General features: G+C 42.4%; 2 protein-coding genes across 4 annotated transcripts in view; one reads left to right on the top strand and one right to left on the bottom strand.

Moving 5' to 3' along the window:
* Positions 1 to 8,564: 8,564 nt before the first annotated feature.
* phox2bb (paired like homeobox 2Bb) lies at positions 8,565 to 11,389 on the top strand. The gene is made up of 3 exons (XM_062524906.1): positions 8,565 to 8,914; positions 9,585 to 9,772; positions 10,029 to 11,389. The coding sequence occupies exons 1-3, from the start codon at positions 8,674 to 8,676 to the stop codon at positions 10,452 to 10,454; spliced, it is 855 nt and encodes a 284-aa protein (XP_062380890.1). The 5' UTR covers positions 8,565 to 8,673; the 3' UTR covers positions 10,455 to 11,389.
* Positions 11,390 to 12,572: 1,183 nt separating this feature from the next.
* Positions 12,573 to 18,045, bottom strand: part of limch1b (LIM and calponin homology domains 1b) — a 112,174-nt gene continuing 106,701 nt past the window's right edge. For all 3 annotated transcript variants that reach the window (XM_062524178.1, XM_062524179.1, XM_062524177.1), the window contains 7 exons: positions 17,567 to 17,643; positions 16,969 to 17,087; positions 15,753 to 15,816; positions 15,264 to 15,344; positions 14,718 to 14,826; positions 14,285 to 14,387; positions 12,573 to 14,171 (listed from right to left, as the gene is read on the bottom strand). In XM_062524178.1, the coding sequence (XP_062380162.1) occupies positions 14,146 to 14,171; positions 14,285 to 14,387; positions 14,718 to 14,826; positions 15,264 to 15,344; positions 15,753 to 15,816; positions 16,969 to 17,087; positions 17,567 to 17,643 (579 nt within the window). In that variant the 3' untranslated portion in view covers positions 12,573 to 14,145. The remainder of the gene's footprint in view (positions 14,172 to 14,284; positions 14,388 to 14,717; positions 14,827 to 15,263; positions 15,345 to 15,752; positions 15,817 to 16,968; positions 17,088 to 17,566; positions 17,644 to 18,045) is intronic.

Genomic DNA, 18,045 nt, shown 5'->3' with positions numbered 1-18,045 from the left:
CTTCAACACTTCCATTCTTTTCTAACATCTCCTCAATAATGGTCCAACTACAAAATAACACTCATAACACCATCACAGACTTTAAAAAAAAACTAATATTCTTTTTTATTAATATTCTTGATAACAGGGACAGGGATATCAGCTATATTAGAAGCTTGTATTTTCTTTTTACATTCCCTGAACATAACAGTTGACACTTGTGCCAGAGTGCTACATCTGCCAATAGCATGCTTCAGCGCACACATACATGTGCATCTGACGATGACGAATATTGCATCTAAATTGCATAACTCTTTGGTTACAGTGCTTTCCTTTTTCCTGCTTCAATAGCAAAGAGAGAGAGAGAGAGAGAGAGAGAGAGAGAGAGAGAGAGAGAGAGAGAGAGAGAGAGAGAGAGAGAGAGAGAGAGAGAGAGAGAGAGAGATGGGGAGCTTTAAAACTTGCTGTGCGATTGGGTTTCGCCCCTCTGCCTCACCTCAGGCCAGGGTCTGGAAATAGATATGTCAGAGTATCGCTTTCGCCCCACCTATATTCAGAAAAACCATTTTCTTTTATCACATTAGCCTTTATTGCTGCTCACAGGTTTGCCCCGGCTTCACTGCAATCCAATATTTCACCTCAGGGCCATCCACTCTTTCTTTCTTTCTCTCTCTCTCCCTCTCTCTCTCTCTCTCTCTCTCTCTCTCTCACTCTCTCTCTCTCTCTCTCTCTCTCTCTTTCTCTTCAATGGAGGTAGGAAAGCTGGACATACACCAAGTCCAAGATTTGTTCAAAAAGCGCAGCACTTCTCCATCGTCCACCAATCTATATTAAATGAATTCTGAAGACATAATAAATGCAGCAGGCAAGTACAGGGAGGAAAGGATTGGTTTGTAATCTACCATAAGTAATGTTAATTGGTTCGGGCGCTTAAGGTATCATTGCTTTCGTCTCATCACTCTGTTTGGTCTGAGTGTTTAGTCCTGATCCATACCACAGGGGCTAATACTTTGTGGTTTCATCTCAGCAAGATGTCTACACAACCTATAGGTTGTAGCCTCTATCAAAGTGTGTTCAATGTGCAGACTTATTTAGTCAGCCCTGCTAATCCCTGGTTAACGGCGGAATATTATTGTGATAAACAAAATCTGTAAAAACTAAAACTAATCAAAGGTGGTTGCTATCATTCTTAACAATTTGATCAACACCATCATCATTGCCATCATCATCATTATCATAATCACCATCATCATCCCAGGAGAGCATTTTAGGCATTTTAGTCACATGTCGCCTATCAGCCTTGATTGGAAGTGGCCCCTGTGGAAGCACAAGACATATGTTTTCCAAAAAAATAAAAAACAAAACAGCAAAAAATGAAACAATAATTTCCACCATACTGAGTATTTTCTCCGATTATGCCACCCCTCCTAAACATGGCCGTGTAGTGAGGCGGCGCTGTGGGCTTGGTGGGTATGTTTTCTCATTGTGTTAGCCGAGGGTGATGATGAGCGATAGCCTCGGCGAGAACTCAAGTCAACTGCCGAGCTGCCCATCTGTCTGGAGTGTCACTCGGTTCTCACGAGAAATGGTGAGGGGAAGATGAAGATGCTTATCTCTAACACTCCGACCTGTTGGGAGAGGAAATAAATTGCGTGCCTTCAGTGACAGTGTGTGTGTGTGTGTGTGTGTGTGTTAGGGGGGGGGGTGTACTCCCCATATAAATGGTGGTGTCTCATCTTATCCAATCAAATGAGGTGTTACTGCACGGTAATGACTTTGATTAGCTCCCATCAGAAGTGCTGGGCAAGAGATGATTCAACTGACGATCCAAACAAAATTAAAAGCTAACCTACTCCACAAGGTTTTTTTTTTAAGGTGTGCTCATGACATTAGACTTTTAAAACTCCAAACCTACTAAGTTTGGGGTGACAGGACTCCTTAGGGGCTCATAGTCCATATAGGCTCTCTGTCAATGACCTTTGGTATCCTTTTGCATTCATCAAGCCATTTTGACCGTTACAAGATAAATGAAATGGTCCTGAAATATGACATGAGTCACAGTGTGATTGATTGGACAAGAGGGTGGAGAAGAATGCATTCTCTTGTGTTATGACTGGGAAAGATATTGTGTAACACTTGTTCCACCCGTTGACTCTTGTTCTTTCTACATGTGCCGTCGGAGCTGATGGGCTGGAAAATGAAACTATATTCATGAAGAAAGGCAATTTTATCTTCCAGCATAAGGATCTCAGAAACATTAGATATAGCAGTGTATTTCAGAGCCATAAAGTCAATTGCAAATGTGACACACACGGTGCAAAATAGTCCCAAGAGAAAAAAAAAACAAGCAAAAATATATATTTGAAAAATGTAACCTAAATATAAACCATAATAAAAAATATGGTGAGCTGATGAACATATATTGTTATTTCTATGTATTCATGTTACAGAATTTATAGCAGCCTACAATGCAAGGCTACACAGATGTGTGCTCTGCCTATGAGCTGTGTCATATTTTCATAGGCCTAATTAAGTTTTTTTTTCATAAAGGCATTAAGTCTATAGCCTTCGGGGGGAGGGTACACATTTATAAGTAGAGTCACACATTAGCCGATTATGAAACCCAAACAGAGCAAATAATAAACACTGGGCTACATTTCATATAAGAAAAAAGGGCTTCATGCCACGATTTTTGACATGTTTTTATAAATGGTAGGACTTGAACTACTGTAATTATGAGCCAACTTGAAGGCCAAAGTGCGTCTTGCCAGGGCAAGTGATATCAGTCTTTTTTACATTAAAAAACGCTCAATCTTTTTACGACGCGCCTCCTTCACCGCATGACCGTGTCATTAATCGCTTAATTCCAGTAAAACCAACGTGTTCACAATAGCGCGCTGTCTCGCGCTAATGCCCGAGTGATTAAGCATTTAGCGCGGTGATATTAGCCAGCAGGTCCTGCACAGACGAAAAATGCCTTCGGGGGGTCGACCAGCCGGGTGTGTAAGCTGCGTGGAGACGGGGCTGGTTAATGACACTGACCCGAGCTTCCCCAACAGCCATTCAATTCAACAATAATAACGGGCCCGGCAGCTGATTTATGACATCGAGGGCTAATAATTGTCAATCGCCCGTTCGGAGAATAATGCCCGTATGCTAAATGAAATATGCCCCTTACGATCACCCGCGCAGTGTGCACGAATGACCCCGTTGGAGTTTACACTGGCAAGAATAGATGGGGATCCAACAGGCCAGTTAAGGGTCGTTGTGTGGAAGATGCTGTGACCACGTGCAAAACTGCAGGATGCAGATCCTGCCCTAGAGCCTATATGCCATGAGAGATGGATAGACCTAAAGCCGATTTTTAATAATTGTGCTGTAGGCTAGGCTACTGTTCACATTGCACAACGTTTATAACTCCATGATTTTCTTGTAGGCCTACTTTAATCGATTATAGGCTAGAATATGCAGGCTACTCGGTCACAAAAAGACAAGGTTAACTAAACACAAAGTGCAGTCATAAAGAGATAGGTTAATGTCAGACACGGCTTACCCAATCCAAAGCCGAGCAAGTTAATTTCATTTCGACATAAGGCAAGTGTGGACTGGCAATCAATTCTTAAATGTCCTCAATGTAGTGTACTGAATGTGTGCTGTGAGCTGTTTTGAGATGACGGCTAAGGTTAGTGCGGCCCTCCCTGTGCCAGTCCAGTCGGAATCTAATGAGGTCATTGTTAAACCAACATTACACGGACCGAGATGAAACGATGACAGGGGACTCCGATAAGAATTTAATTCCATCTCATTTTAGACAATTTTATGAATCAAATCCTTGAAGACTGGCAAGAGATTAAATGATCACATCTTTTCGAAATCTTATTTCAGTCCGGTCGATGGCATTCTTTCTGCCGTTAATGTCGACTTAGAGGTTGGAGTAATTTAGTAATTGATTCCGAGCACAGCATGTCGCCGGGGCCTGAGCCGCGTTGGAGGGTAATATGTTTGCTAATACTATCCCGGCAGAATAAGATTTTTATGCTAATCAGGCTCTCGCTGCTCCTGGCCTTTGGACACTTGGGAAGCCCTTTTGCAAGGCCACAGCCATGTGGTCCGGACTGACGGAGAGAGAGAGAGAAGGGACTCCCGATATTTCTCCCGATAGTCCAGCAGTCGACTAATTTGATGGGGTTGCTATTCAATAATATCGCCATGCCTGTTTTTTTTTTTTTTATGTAAAAATACAATGCTTAGTATTATGACAGATTATAGATTAGCCAAGAATTTTAGATTTTTTCTGAATTTAGATTTCTAATTTATTATTAGGCTATTATATCACTATTATTATTATTATTATCATTATTACTACGGGTATTATTATTATTATCATTATTATTGTTGTTGCTGTTGTTGTTGTTGTTCATTCAGAACATTATTGGTTCTAAGGTAGCATAGCCTACTGGTCTATCACATTATCAGGACAGGTGGATATCACCACCATCACGTTCATCCGTGGGCAGTCGCTGAATCAGCATGTCGAGGTCACAGAAATCAGAGTAGACACATGTGTGTCAGGAGAAATGACTCTGGTGTGTCATCTGATAAGATCTGTATGACGCCACTACCGGGTCATTTCCAGGTGGCTGTGTGTGGCCTGTTCGGATTAACGTCGTGAAGTTGGGATGCGGAAGGCTACGTGGAACAGCACAAAGACCATGTTATTGCCTGAAATGTGAAAGTAATATTTTCCCACAGCGCCCAAACGGATAAGTAAAAGGTTTCTGTCAAAAAGTCGCCATTTTGACTGATTGACTGGGCTGACTGACTGATTGAATGATTGATTATGGGAAGGTCGACATAGGCCACCGGTTTCCTTGGACACACTTGCAAGGGATGGGAGTCGGCGTCTTGCTAAAAACATTCTCATTGTTACTGGTGCTTGCTTCTTACCAGTCTGTAAGCATGTAACCTGCCTGTCTGCTATAGTCTGCCTGTAGGCTAATTATTTTTTTTTATTTTTGCTTAGTTAAATTGCTTTTTAGTATATAGGCTATTGTTCCATAGTGGTATAGTTTCCGTCTCCACCGCCAGAACCCCGTAATAAATGTTTCATGTGCCATATTTAGCTGTTGACATTCCCTGGGGCGCAATGGCCTCCAGTTTCACGCGCGCCCTTATTAATTTCCGCTTTGATAGCCCCACGGTTTGTTTTGGCGAAAGTAAGACATTATGTTTAAACTGACAGCGGATCCTCCCATCCCTCTCTTCTCTTTAACCCCGCTCTGTTGTCTTATCCTTTTTGTGAGTTTGATACATCCATTCCATTCGGACTCGCAGACAATGCTATTTTGTCCCTCCCTATTGTCAGTTCACCCGCCGCGCATTCCACTTTCACTGCAACGACAACGTGCTAAAGCGAGAGGAGTTTAAGGAAGGCTTTCTCAAATGTCCGTGTCTTTTGTCCGCCTATGTGCAAACGTAAATTTAGGGTCTTTGTGCACCTCCCATTTCACCTGATTTATTGAGGCCAGCCCGTGTGGTGGCTGTCATTTACGAGTCGTTAAACCTCAAATTAACTACCGGTTTACTGCAATTAAACCATTATCACATAGTGTTAATCATTGATAGTGTACACTTTTACGATTCTTTTTCAAGATGGTGCTTAATTTGGAGTGGTTTAACGTACAGAGCCTGTTGACCTGTTATCTGCGTGTAGGAGAAACATGTAGGCGTCATTCAATTAATTTCTATGTTCGTTAAGCAAAATGTATGCATTACGCAAATGCCACATGCTCACACTCCCTCCACGTGTGTTTGTGTGTGTGTGTGTGTGTGTGTGTGTGTGTGTGTGTGTGTGTGTGTGTGTGTGTATGTGAGTGTGAGAGAGAGACAGACATTAAGGTACAACTGCGCATCCAAGTATCAAAGGGACCAAAGGACATTTTATTCCGCCCAAAAGATGGTGAAACCAGTTGATCGCATAAAAGAAGATGTTGAAAGTATAAAAGAGGGGCGTTTCAATGACTGGTGGACTATAGATGTGCCGAATAAAGGCCCGCCTGAATGGAAGAAACGGATGGCAAAAAAGCTATAATTCCATTGGCCTCGGCAAAATATTCAAAGGGACTTCTTGGCTCATTGTGCCTTATTAGATTATTTCCTAGAGATGACGCTTTTTCTTTGCCAGACGCGTGGAAGGAGTACGATGAGCCAGTTGGTCTTTGGTTTCAGTAATCAGATTAAGCATTTGGTACAACTTTTAGCCACAACTCGCGTGTAGAAAGAAAGAAAAGGAGAGAAAAAAAACATTTACATAATAGGGCCCGGGTTGTGGCAAGAAAGAATGAACTTTTTATCGTCGTTTATCTTTCTGTGAAAGGGAGGCGAACAGAAGGAAAAAGGGAGAGAGAAAACTTAAAACGCTGCCACTGTTTTGAAAAATCAACCCAGAAAAAAACCGCTTGACGGCTTCATTGGAAGAGGCTCATAAATTTTAATCATGACTTTCTTATGCTCGAGCGCATTTTGCACCCAGAGTGCCCTGACGTGCGCTACGATAAATGCGTCCCCTTTCTTTTGGCTACGGCAACCACAAAAGGTTAGCCCATAATCATTCTCATCAAAGCCTTAAAATTATGCACCAGTTGTTTGGCTTATGTTAGACAATGAAATACTCGCCGAGGCCGCAGGACAAAATTCATCTTCACGATGAAAAAAAATGCAAATAAAATACTTTGAGTAATAGGTTTGACGACATTCATTTTTATACCAATAAAGGAACGTCCTCTAATTCTACATGTTTAGCCAGATGGCTTATATGTTCTGTGACAAGAGGTATAGAAATATTGGTATCGAATATGTAGGCCTAGGCTATAGCCTACAAACAAAACACTAGAATACACATATTTAGATGAGCCAACTATTCATAGAGACGATATTTCCAGAGAAAACAAACTCTATATTTAGCCATAATTAAGAAAAAGATTTTTTGTGCAATGCTAAAACGACATTAGGTCTAATGAAATAGAAACACTTGTTATTTAATGGCAACCACAACAGCATATATCAGCTCAAAAATATCAGCGGTTTGTGTGGACTAGCATCGTCTAGTGCATAGAGCTGACCTACAGAGCTGAGGGCTGAAACAAGAGCTCATCCTGTTATGGTAACAAAATTAAGCATTCGGCTAACGTTGTAAACTCACAAGGTTTGATTACTATTTCACCAGTTTGTTATTTTCATTACCTGGACTTTATTTGCCCTTTAACTGCAATAACAACTCCCATAAAACTAATTACGAATTATTTTAATAAGATAACAATGTGGAACTGCCCTACAAATAAGAGGCAATACAAAATAAAACATTCTGAGGCCGTTGTAAATAACCCTTCGGTGAGGTTTTTGCAAGTAGAATTATTCTATCATATTTCGCTGCTAAACTACTGTCAAATAAATGCATTCTGGTATATCACATGATATAAACTAAATTACAATGGGATTGGCATTCATTGTATCGGATTTATTATTATTGGCTATTATTATTATTATTATTATTATTATTAGGCTATTATTATTATTATTATTTAATATTAAATCATAACTTTATGAACGCTTGTGACAATATTCGATTACATTCATGGCTTTTCGTTAAGGTGCACACAAATACAATAGGCCTATGCAGGCATTTCCTGCGTGCAGTCTACTGAAATATTATTGTTATGCATCTATCAGGAGCTGTTCCATTATTATGTGAAATGCATGATTACAGGCAAAACATTAAAACGTAATAATAGAACAAATATGGGCCAGCTTTCTGCTCTTGCAATGCCACGCGCTGTCCTCCGTGCAATAAATATCGTGGCAACCAGCTCGCAGTTAAATTGAACATTCTTACAAGGCAACTATTGCAGACTATAAGGCAATCGCACGGCTGCTCACTCGGCCTCTGAGGCAAAAATAGGCATGGGACCTAGAGCAGGGGAGAGATGGAGAAGGGGAAACCGTATCGAAAATTCAGCCCAGGGTATACTGACGGTTAAAAGGCTTAAAAGCTTGGGGAAAATTGGATCAGGGAGAATCGTCACCCAACTTTCATTATTTCCAAGTGGTGTGATTAAATTAAAGGGCAAGATGGTGGTTAGAGAGGAGAGGGCTGGATGGCGAGGGAGGGGTGGGGTGGAGTGGGGTGGGATGGGGGGTGTGGGGGGTTGGTGCGTAATGGCGCGGTATTAAATTCTAATTAGAGAAGCAGGGGATCAATGATAGGGAGGTTGGACAGCTCGGTCCCCCAGTGCCAGCCCAATAGACTGATGAGTTATTGTCATGTAAAAAAGCGCCAGCAATAAGACCCAAACGCTGTGCTATTGTCCAAGCGGAAAGAGCCAAGTTTATTATGAGGACTATATGCTCTAGAGACCTCAGGCTAGGCGGCTCTTTGGGAGGCTTTTCATAAAACAAGGCTCAGCTCCTTTAAAGGAGGGCAGTTTTGGAGCGGGCGCTGAGCAGTGCACATCTAGCCACGGTTCCTGGCCTCTTGCAAACCAGTAAAAATCCAACAGTCACATCCTCCCCTAAGCCAGTGCGCATCGCGGTGCGGTCTGTTTTATGCCTGCCTCGCCATTTGAATCCGATTTGAAACTCGCCGTTCTCTGGTTTTTCTCTGGGAGTGCGCCTTTCTTTCTCCACTGAGCCTTTTCAATGTATAAAATGGAGTATTCTTACCTCAATTCCTCCGCCTACGAGTCATGTATGGCCGGGATGGACACGACGAGCTTGGCATCAGCCTATGCGGACTTCAGCTCCTGCAGCCAAGCCAGTGGCTTTCAATACAATCCGATCAGGACCACGTTCGGGGCCAGCTCCGGGTGTCCTTCGCTCACACCGGGATCCTGCAGTCTCGGGACGCTGCGTGACCACCAAAGCAGCCCTTACGCCGCAGGTAAGACACCCAACAACTTTGATTCACTGGCTGAGGCACGCAAGAATCTCTTCCTCGGTATATAGGACGCGTTGATTGCATTTGAAAATGGAAATGTGTTTAGTATTTACCAAACGAAATTTGCTTACACAAATGAAAGAATTTATCACGTTAGAAGCGATTGCAGGCAAGAGGTAATTCGGTTACGGGGTTACACTATCCCTGTCACACCCTAACCGCCAACAAAATTATCTTAAGCTGCCAAAATGATAGGCATAATTTATTTACTTTGCGATGAGACATAAAGCTTCGAAAATAATGAAATAACCAAAGGCTTAAGCTCATTATTGGCACTGGATTGAAGTTACACTAGCACCCAAAGTGGAAGATGAAGACATTTACAACAAGTTTCGAAAAATGTCCTAACTGTATATAATTAACCACATCTCATATTCAATTACAACAGCGACAGAATACAGGACGTATCATAATCAATTATAATTATATTAATCAATTTCATTTCAAGAATCTAATCTTGCGTGAACCTTTTTTTTTTATCCAATTTATCCAGTTTATCACCAATGGAGCATTTAACGCACGGAACCCAGAATAACAGCACAGTCATGTACCTGAACCAAATTTGACCATGCTCGTGTGGACTTTTTTGGACTTTTCTCATCTTTTCTTACAGTTCCTTACAAGTTGTTCACGGACCACGGTGGTCTGAATGAGAAGCGGAAGCAGAGGCGTATTCGAACCACCTTCACCAGTGCCCAGTTGAAGGAGCTGGAGCGGGTCTTCGCCGAGACCCACTACCCAGACATTTACACACGAGAGGAGCTGGCACTGAAAATCGATCTTACAGAAGCCAGAGTACAGGTATGCCGCGCTCCCACGGACTTATGTGCTAAAACAACCAACCACAGACGTGATTAATGCCCAGCTTTAGTAATTTATTGGAATAGTTTATTTTAAAATGCGTTTTACACATTTACATAAAGTGCATAACAATCCATGTTTAACATGGGATGACAGTTTATTGCACATTTTGGACATTGTCATCAGGTGGATTTAACCATAACAACCCACAGGCCCCAATCAACTAACTGGTTATCTGTCTCCTCTGTTTCTGCAGGTTTGGTTCCAGAACAGACGTGCCAAGTTCCGCAAGCAAGAGCGAGCAGCCGCGGCTGCTGCAGCAGCGGCCAAGAACGGATCTGGCAAGAAGTCGGACTCACGGGACGAGGACAGCAAGGACAGTAAAGTCACAGACCCTGACAGCACAGGCGGTCCAGTGCCCAACTCGAACCCGCCTTCTAGCTGTGGTGGGCCAAGTCCAAACGGTGGACAGGTCAACAGCACTGGAAACGGACCGGTTGAGCAAGTGAAGACGTCCGTGGCCAACATGGGTGGCACCGCCCCAAGTCAAGGATGGGCCTCGCCTCCAGGCTCCATCACTTCAATACCAGACTCACTCGGTGGACCGTTCGCAAGTGTATTGTCCTCTTTGCAAAGACAGAACGGAGCCAAAGCCACTCTAGTCAAGACCAGCATGTTCTAGCTAGTGTGATGGGAAAGGAGAAATTGTGTCAGAGTGGTGTATGGACAAAAACAGTTTACCCTTCTTGACAGAACAGCAATGACTCGACAGTAAAGGATGGCACTGATTTCTCTTCTCGAGATTTGAAAACAACTGAAGAGACCAACGCTATTGGTCGTCACTTGAACATTTGACATTCGATGCCGTCCATCTCACACTGAAGGCTGGATCATCCAAGTGATTTTTTGTTACCTCTTGTGCGTCGTTTTTTGTTTGAGAGTACTTGTGGTCAGTGCCATCTCTGCTAGATTCAAATATTAGTCTACCATGTGTGCATCTCTCCAAAACATCTCCTCGACGGACTTAAGCTGATATTGTCTGAAAAAAAAATGGCGCTACTCCTCAACATTTGTTTACACACAGACTTTGTCATTTTATGTGTTATAGAGTCTGAACCGCAGATCCCACAGTCCTCTTTGGATCGAAATGAATGTTTTATTTCTTTTTTATTTTGATTTCGATGATTTCCCCAACATTTAGCTACCGTTTTATGGGCTAGAAAAAGAAACAATATGTCTTTATTGGTGACATTATTAAGCAAATTATTCCCTAAAATGGCACAAGTATACATTTCACTATTGACAAAAACGTAAATGTTTTGTGTGTCTTTCTACGGCTGTGTTTTTGTGGCTCAAATGTATAGTGTTAATATGTATTCTTGTCCTCGATAGTCAAACATAGGCCATATTCCCCTTGTAGTTCATTAAGGGTCTTTTTAATGTTTTACAAAGCTACCACTGGCGAATTACTTTTGAGAAAAAGAAGGAATGGATGCAAACATTGTATTTATTTCAGTATTATTTGCATGTTGTCCTTTCCGTCCAATTTTATAATAATTTCCCCTATTTTGTGAGCATACTGTAACATGTTTTGTCCAAGACTTGACAATTATTTATATGTAGGTAATGGATGCTTATATTTAAGAAGGAAATATTTCTACATGTGCACATAGTTTTTCAGGTGTACCATTGAAATGGTTGTTGATGATAAAATAATAATAATTATCATTATTTCTTTGTCATATGTTTCTTTCATTCAGTGTCATTATTTCAATGATTCAGAAACATAAACTAATTGAAGGAATTAATTTTAACGCAAGAACATTTTACCTGAATCATTTTGCAGGAGTATCATCGAGCAGTACATTAGTCAAATGGATAGGCCTACCATATTCACTTTACATTTGAACCTATTTTAGTGTTTGCAATAATACCGTTATCCATAACAAGAAATAACGTACCGCTATTTAACTATTAGGAAGTTCTATCGAACTTTCCCTAGCACGCACGTCAGGACCATGGACAGCACCAAGAGGTTACCAGCATCGTCTTCACCCACCTCCACACACGCGCGCGCGCGCACGCACACACACACACACACACACACACACACACACACACACACACACACACACACACACACACACACACACACACACACACACACATAAACACACAGAGAGAGAGAGAGAGAGAGAGAGAGAGAAAATAATTTCGATTGACACTGACTACCTGGATTTTTTTTTATAGATTCTTTATTTATAAACATACAATATGCTGTAAAGCCATTGCATTTGAACATCAAATTAATCTATGTTCGGGTAGTATTTAGGTGAATATCACAATAAATATAGACCTCAGACGCAAAATATCTTTTCCAAGGTAACTATCCTCTCTCCTAGACGACATCAAGTCTCTGGTAAAATGCCCTTGTCCGGTAGCCTATATCAGTATACTTAATTAAACATAAAGACGTAACCAGTTGGCGCTCGGACAGACTGGCTATACAAGAAGAAAATAAGATAACAGAGTAGATTTCAAATATATTCAAAATGCTTCAATGGTTCAAAATGAAAAAAAGAAAAAAGATATTCTCAAATAACATATTAATCTGTGATGCCTCATTTGCTTACACTATACATTCCTATAACAGCATGTTTAAGAGGCTGGTGGCACAAGTGATCGCGTGTTTGTGTGCATGCGTGTGTGTCTGTGTGTACTATTGGGAACAACCTTGTGATCTCACACCTGTACAACCTATGGCGTATCGGTGTGTTGACGTGAAAGATGAACACATACAAGCTGTTTGTTTTGTTTATTAGCCTAACTCATAATTTTGTGGAGTTCACAAAGTATCCAAATATTCAGTAAGGCAAAAATAAGGAATTGACACACGGTTTCTGCCTACTACAACAAATAACCTATTTGGTTCATGTTTGTTTCAACTTTGTTTTCATAAGCCATCAGATCTTACAAAATATTCTGCTGATCCAAATATACATCGCGTTTTCATTCAGAAAATAATGGACGATTCGGCGTAAGAAAAGTCTGAAAGAAAGAGAGCCGATGAAAGAAAGGACAAGGGAATATCTTAACTACCATGAAGCCCTAAGGACCAAAACATAAGCCCGTTTCCCAAAAAGCGAAGATCTAACTCGTTCAGCGTGTTCCTACATCAATACTTTTCTATGAAAATAACAGCCCGTCGTCAAAGCTCAACTAGTGTGGCTACAGACAGACCATCTTTGGGTTTCATCACACGGCTTCACATTCTGCTGCGGGTACGCATTCCCTCGTTTTCCTAAGGCACATATCAATTGCGGTCATAACAGAGGAGGGGACACGGCAAAGGTATGAACGACCGAAGAAGCAGGTAGCTCGGATGGAAAATGGGTGCATGAGGGGAACGAACCGCAATGACGACATAACCTCCACAGATGCAACGAGCTCGACGTGCAATCCTCTCACAGGTAATCAATAACATTAAATCGAGTAAAAGAATGCATTTCTTTTTCAAGCAGGAAACGGAACGCAGGAGGATGTTCATTGACGAACGGCGTGTCAGTATTGTTATTGGGAACATGGCTCCCGAATCATTCTGAAGGACACCGGAAAGAGAGGGAGAAGTGCTTGCGTAAAATGGCCTTTTATATAAAAGGCAGCGTAAAGTAGCCTATGTAAAGCTTAAAATTAAACATCCTTTGTTTTTTTGGCAAAATACCTGGTAGAAAAAATACCTCTAGCATGGAAGTAATTTCCTCTCTCCCTATGTATTCCTTCAAACCGACAATTTCCTGGGCCTTTACAGGTCTATATTTCTTTCCAACTTTAACAGATCAAAATGCTACTGAAATGTATACATTCTTCTCATTTAATTGACACAATTGCCTTATTTTACACATAGACTGTGGGCAATGAATGAACTCTTGATGTGAGGAAACATTGCGGTGGTCATAACTATCTGAACCTGTAATTGTGACGTTAGCAGAGGATAGAGTTGTTATTATGGGGGGGCGAGTAAACCAAACTGTTGTCCTCTTTGTTGTACTCTAACTCTTAAGCTTCCCCCATTTTAGGCATATATTAGAAGTGTATAATATTCCATCTATGTTATTGGTAATTGGAGAAATATACATAAGCCCTCCTCATTTGGCGTGGAAATAGTTTCTTGTCTATTGTTGTTTTTGAACACATACAGTGGTAACACCAGACCCAATCAGACCAGACAGGAGGGGGGGGGGGGGGGGGGGGCGACCAGCAGGATCCAGGAAGAAGACTCATCGGCACACAACAGCTGTTTATCTGGACATGCTTGATGAGGAGAGAGGAGCGGAGGTCTGGATGGACTGGACACAGGCGCTCACGCTGGTGCATCACAGGGTGGTGGGCTGTCCTGCCGCTGGACAACGGGATGAAAAAAGAAAACAGGAAATACAATAAATGAGTAAACAAGGAGGACGGGCACAGCCATCGATGCCATTGGATGTTTAACTCCAAACGCACGAGACTCACAGCGCGAGCGGATGTAGCACTGATGACAGTTGAGAAGGCCATTACGGATCCTGACGTCTGTGCCTGTGGTCGTGTCTCCAAGCTGCCCCTTGCAAATCCCACACTGGATGGACGCAGGGACAAGGACACAATGAGACATCAACAGGAAGCAGATACAGCACAGTCAGGTGATACATGACACATCCCACATTACTACTTGTCAAAGGTCCCAAGAGAGAGAGAAAGAGAGAGAGAGAGAGAGAGAGAGAAAGAGAGAGTGATAGAGAGTGATAGAAGAAGGAGAATGATATATTGACAAAGTTAACTACTTTACTCAAACCTACCATTATTGACGATTACAATTATACCCATTACAGATTTATCACAAATAACTCAATCCATTGAGATTGATCTATTAAGATAGACAGGGTGGTGTGTTTCACTCAGCCCTCACCTTAAAGCACTGGATGTGGAAGTAGAGGCTGAGGGTCTCGATGATCATGGCGGCCCCTTTCCCCAGAGGAAGAGCACAACTGGAGCACAGCTTCTTCCCACTCACAGACCTGGTCGGGCACACACACACACACACACACACACACACACACACACACACACACACACACACACACACACACACACACACACACACACACACACACACACACACACACACACACACACACACACACACACACACACACACACACACACAGATTGACATTTAATCCATCAGCCATATAAAGAGAAAGAGAGAAATTACAGCGAGAGAGAGAGATAAAGAGAGACAGAGATAAGCCAATATCCTTTCAAGTAAGTCAGTCAAAAACAAACAAACAAACAAACAAACAAAAATCAAACAACGCAACATGACTGCACATACGGACAGTATAAAATGCTTATGGGAGAATGGTTGGAATGGAAAGTTCAACATGACGCATTGTCTCTGGCACCCTCTGGTGTCCAAAATGGGTAGTGCACCAGCTGCTGAGTCATACCATACCTGTTGGGGGATGAAGGTGGGGTGTCTGAGGAGTATGAGGGTGACTTAGGGGAGTTTGGTGCATTCTCACCAGCTTCAAACCTGAAGGGTGACAAGCCCAAATGCGATGCACAACATAAACACAACCACAACCACCACAAACACAAACACAAACACAAGCAGAAAAGCACAAGCACAACAAGCACACTGCCCAGAGAGAAGCACTGCTGCTAATGGTCTCTCAAGAGGAATGGGGATGTATCAAGAGGACTAGCCGAGGAGCACTGAAATGGCACAAGGCTTAGCAAGGCATGGCATAAATAATGAGGGCGAACATGGCGAAATGGCAAACACGTGTTACATTTAAACCTGAGGCAACGTTTGGTCCAATTCACATGTATACTTTTATACCACACATATACATAAATACTCACACATACACACACACATACAAAGAAAGAAACACGCACACGCACACGCGCACACACACACACGCACATGCGCACACACCTCCTTCCTCCAGACTTTCGGTCCAGTGAAGTTGTCTTTTGTTCTTTGCTGTTCCATGTTGGTTCTGCAACAGACAATAATCACAACAATCTTTCGATATGCTACAAATCAACTTAAGACATTAGCAGATGTTTAGATTGCATACTCCTATTTCTGTTAGGTTAGCAGTTTCTAACCATATATATCTCATGAGTAGTTATAACCGACAGCTCTCAGAATTTCAGAGTGGCAACCAAACAAACCATTACATCACCTAATAAGCTGTGTGCTATAGTTTACTGTTTGTTATAGAGAAAAATACTGCAATGGAATATATTAGTAGTCGAGTCTTTGCTGCCCTCTGCTGGAGCAACAAAAAACATATGGACACACATACACACATGGTGGAGTTCCCAACAGAGTTCCAGACACAGGTAGTGTATAACTCCATTAAAGAATATATGAATGAAGTATAGTAAATAGAAGTAAAAGTATATAATTTACTCTATTCCTAAATGTGGTTCAATTTCCTGTGCTCCACCTCTCTACCACCTACTCTCCTGAACCCCCTACCACACTACCTCCCCCTGTGGACCCTACGTCAGAGGCCCCAGTGAGGGCTCCTCACCGCTCAATGGTGTTTTTTTGCCCCCAAACGGCACCTTCCAGGCAGCACAGCCTAATGGCCTGTGCAGACTACACGATTTCAGCCCGATTTTGCCACGATTGTGTCGTGGCCGACAAATTTCCATTGTCGGGTCCGAATATTCAAAGTCAGGAACGACGTTCGAAGGAGGAAGCGTCTTGTAATGTTCAACGACCCGCGATTTATTGTCTGCGACATTCTAAGACGTTACGACCAAAAGTCTAGCATGTTAGATTTTTTGGGGAATCTCCTACGACTCCCGTGTTGACACTGATACTGTGACGACACACGACGAGAAGGCTAGGATAAATTATCTTGTAATGTGGCCACTCTTGCGGCCACGACACTGTATGATTTTGTGGTTCTCTGATCGCCAAGTCTGATATGGACAATCGTAAAAGATAATCGTGAAAGACAAAAAAGTCGTGTAGTCTGCACAGGCCATAAAAGGCACTACCTCTACCATATTCCTAACCCTAACCCCCCTCAACCCTCCCCCTACCCCTAAACCGAGGGGAGTAGTGCCTTGAAGGCAGCGCTGCCTGGAAGGCACCGTTGAGGGCAAATAATACCAAAGACCGCTCATCTCACCCTGGGCAGGCTTGGGCTGAGGGCTCCTGGGCTGGCCCTGGCCCCTGGGGGCTCTCTGGCCGTTGTGCTGGCTGCGGGAGCTGGCCTCAGACACACCCGAGGAGGTCAGGAGGTCCGCACTGGTAGGAGAAGGGAAAGGTGAGAGGGGTGAAAGGGGGGGTGAAAACCATCAACAGAAAAAGTTGTCTGCTGGAAAGACGAGTAATACTGTATAGGTGGTGTAGACATTGGCTAAAAATAGCAAATAATGAATCATTCCAGTGTTGCAATTAATAAGTAATATCAAAAGGGCTTTAGCTCCTGGTTTGATTATACTCATTTATAGAAATGTTCATGATGCATAACAGCTCACATGTATAGTCTTTCATTATATTTACACGTCACTACAACTCTGTGAATAAAACATGTTATGGTGTGGACTGCACAGCTGAGTCCAGTGGACTGGTGAGTGGTGAGTCACAGAGAGAACCTGAGAAACACAGAGAGAGAGAGAGAGAGAGAGACAGAGAGAGAGACAGAGACAGAGAAAGAGAGAGAGAGGGAGAGAGAGAGAGAGAGGGAGGGAGAGTGGTATGTCTGGGGTTGAGATGCCACTGACCTCTCAGCCTTCTGCAGCTGTGAGCTCCGGTCCTCAGTGCTCGGCTCCGTCCGCTCGTTCTCCTCTGTGCTTCCCTTCTGTGTTTGTGTGTGTGTGTGTGTGTGTGTGTATTGGTGAGTGTGTGAAAGAGAGATTGGAGATGAGGTTTAAGAGAAAGTAGCTCCCATTTACTTCACATGTACTTTGAAGACATTAGTATTCAATAGTTCTTTCCATTGCCTCTACCGTCTGCCTATTGCATACATACAAAATCGTGACAGGCTATTTAATACAGCTGCTTCACATTTAACACCTACGCCAGTCTACACAAATAGCCCTGTGATTGAAGGTTGAAAATTGTAAAGACAAAAAAGTCAGAAATCAGGGGAAAAGCACACTATACTCTGTTATTAAGATAAGATAAGATAAGATGAACTTTATTGTCCCAGAAGGGAAATTTGTCTTGGGCATGACAGTGCTGCATACAACTGCTTATCATT

This window comes from Sardina pilchardus, chromosome 21 (genome assembly GCF_963854185.1).
Source record: "Sardina pilchardus chromosome 21, fSarPil1.1, whole genome shotgun sequence".
NCBI lineage: Eukaryota > Metazoa > Chordata > Actinopteri > Clupeiformes > Clupeidae > Sardina > Sardina pilchardus.
The sequence above is the reverse complement of the archived record's forward strand: the minus strand, read 5'-3'. Positions and strand labels throughout refer to the sequence as shown.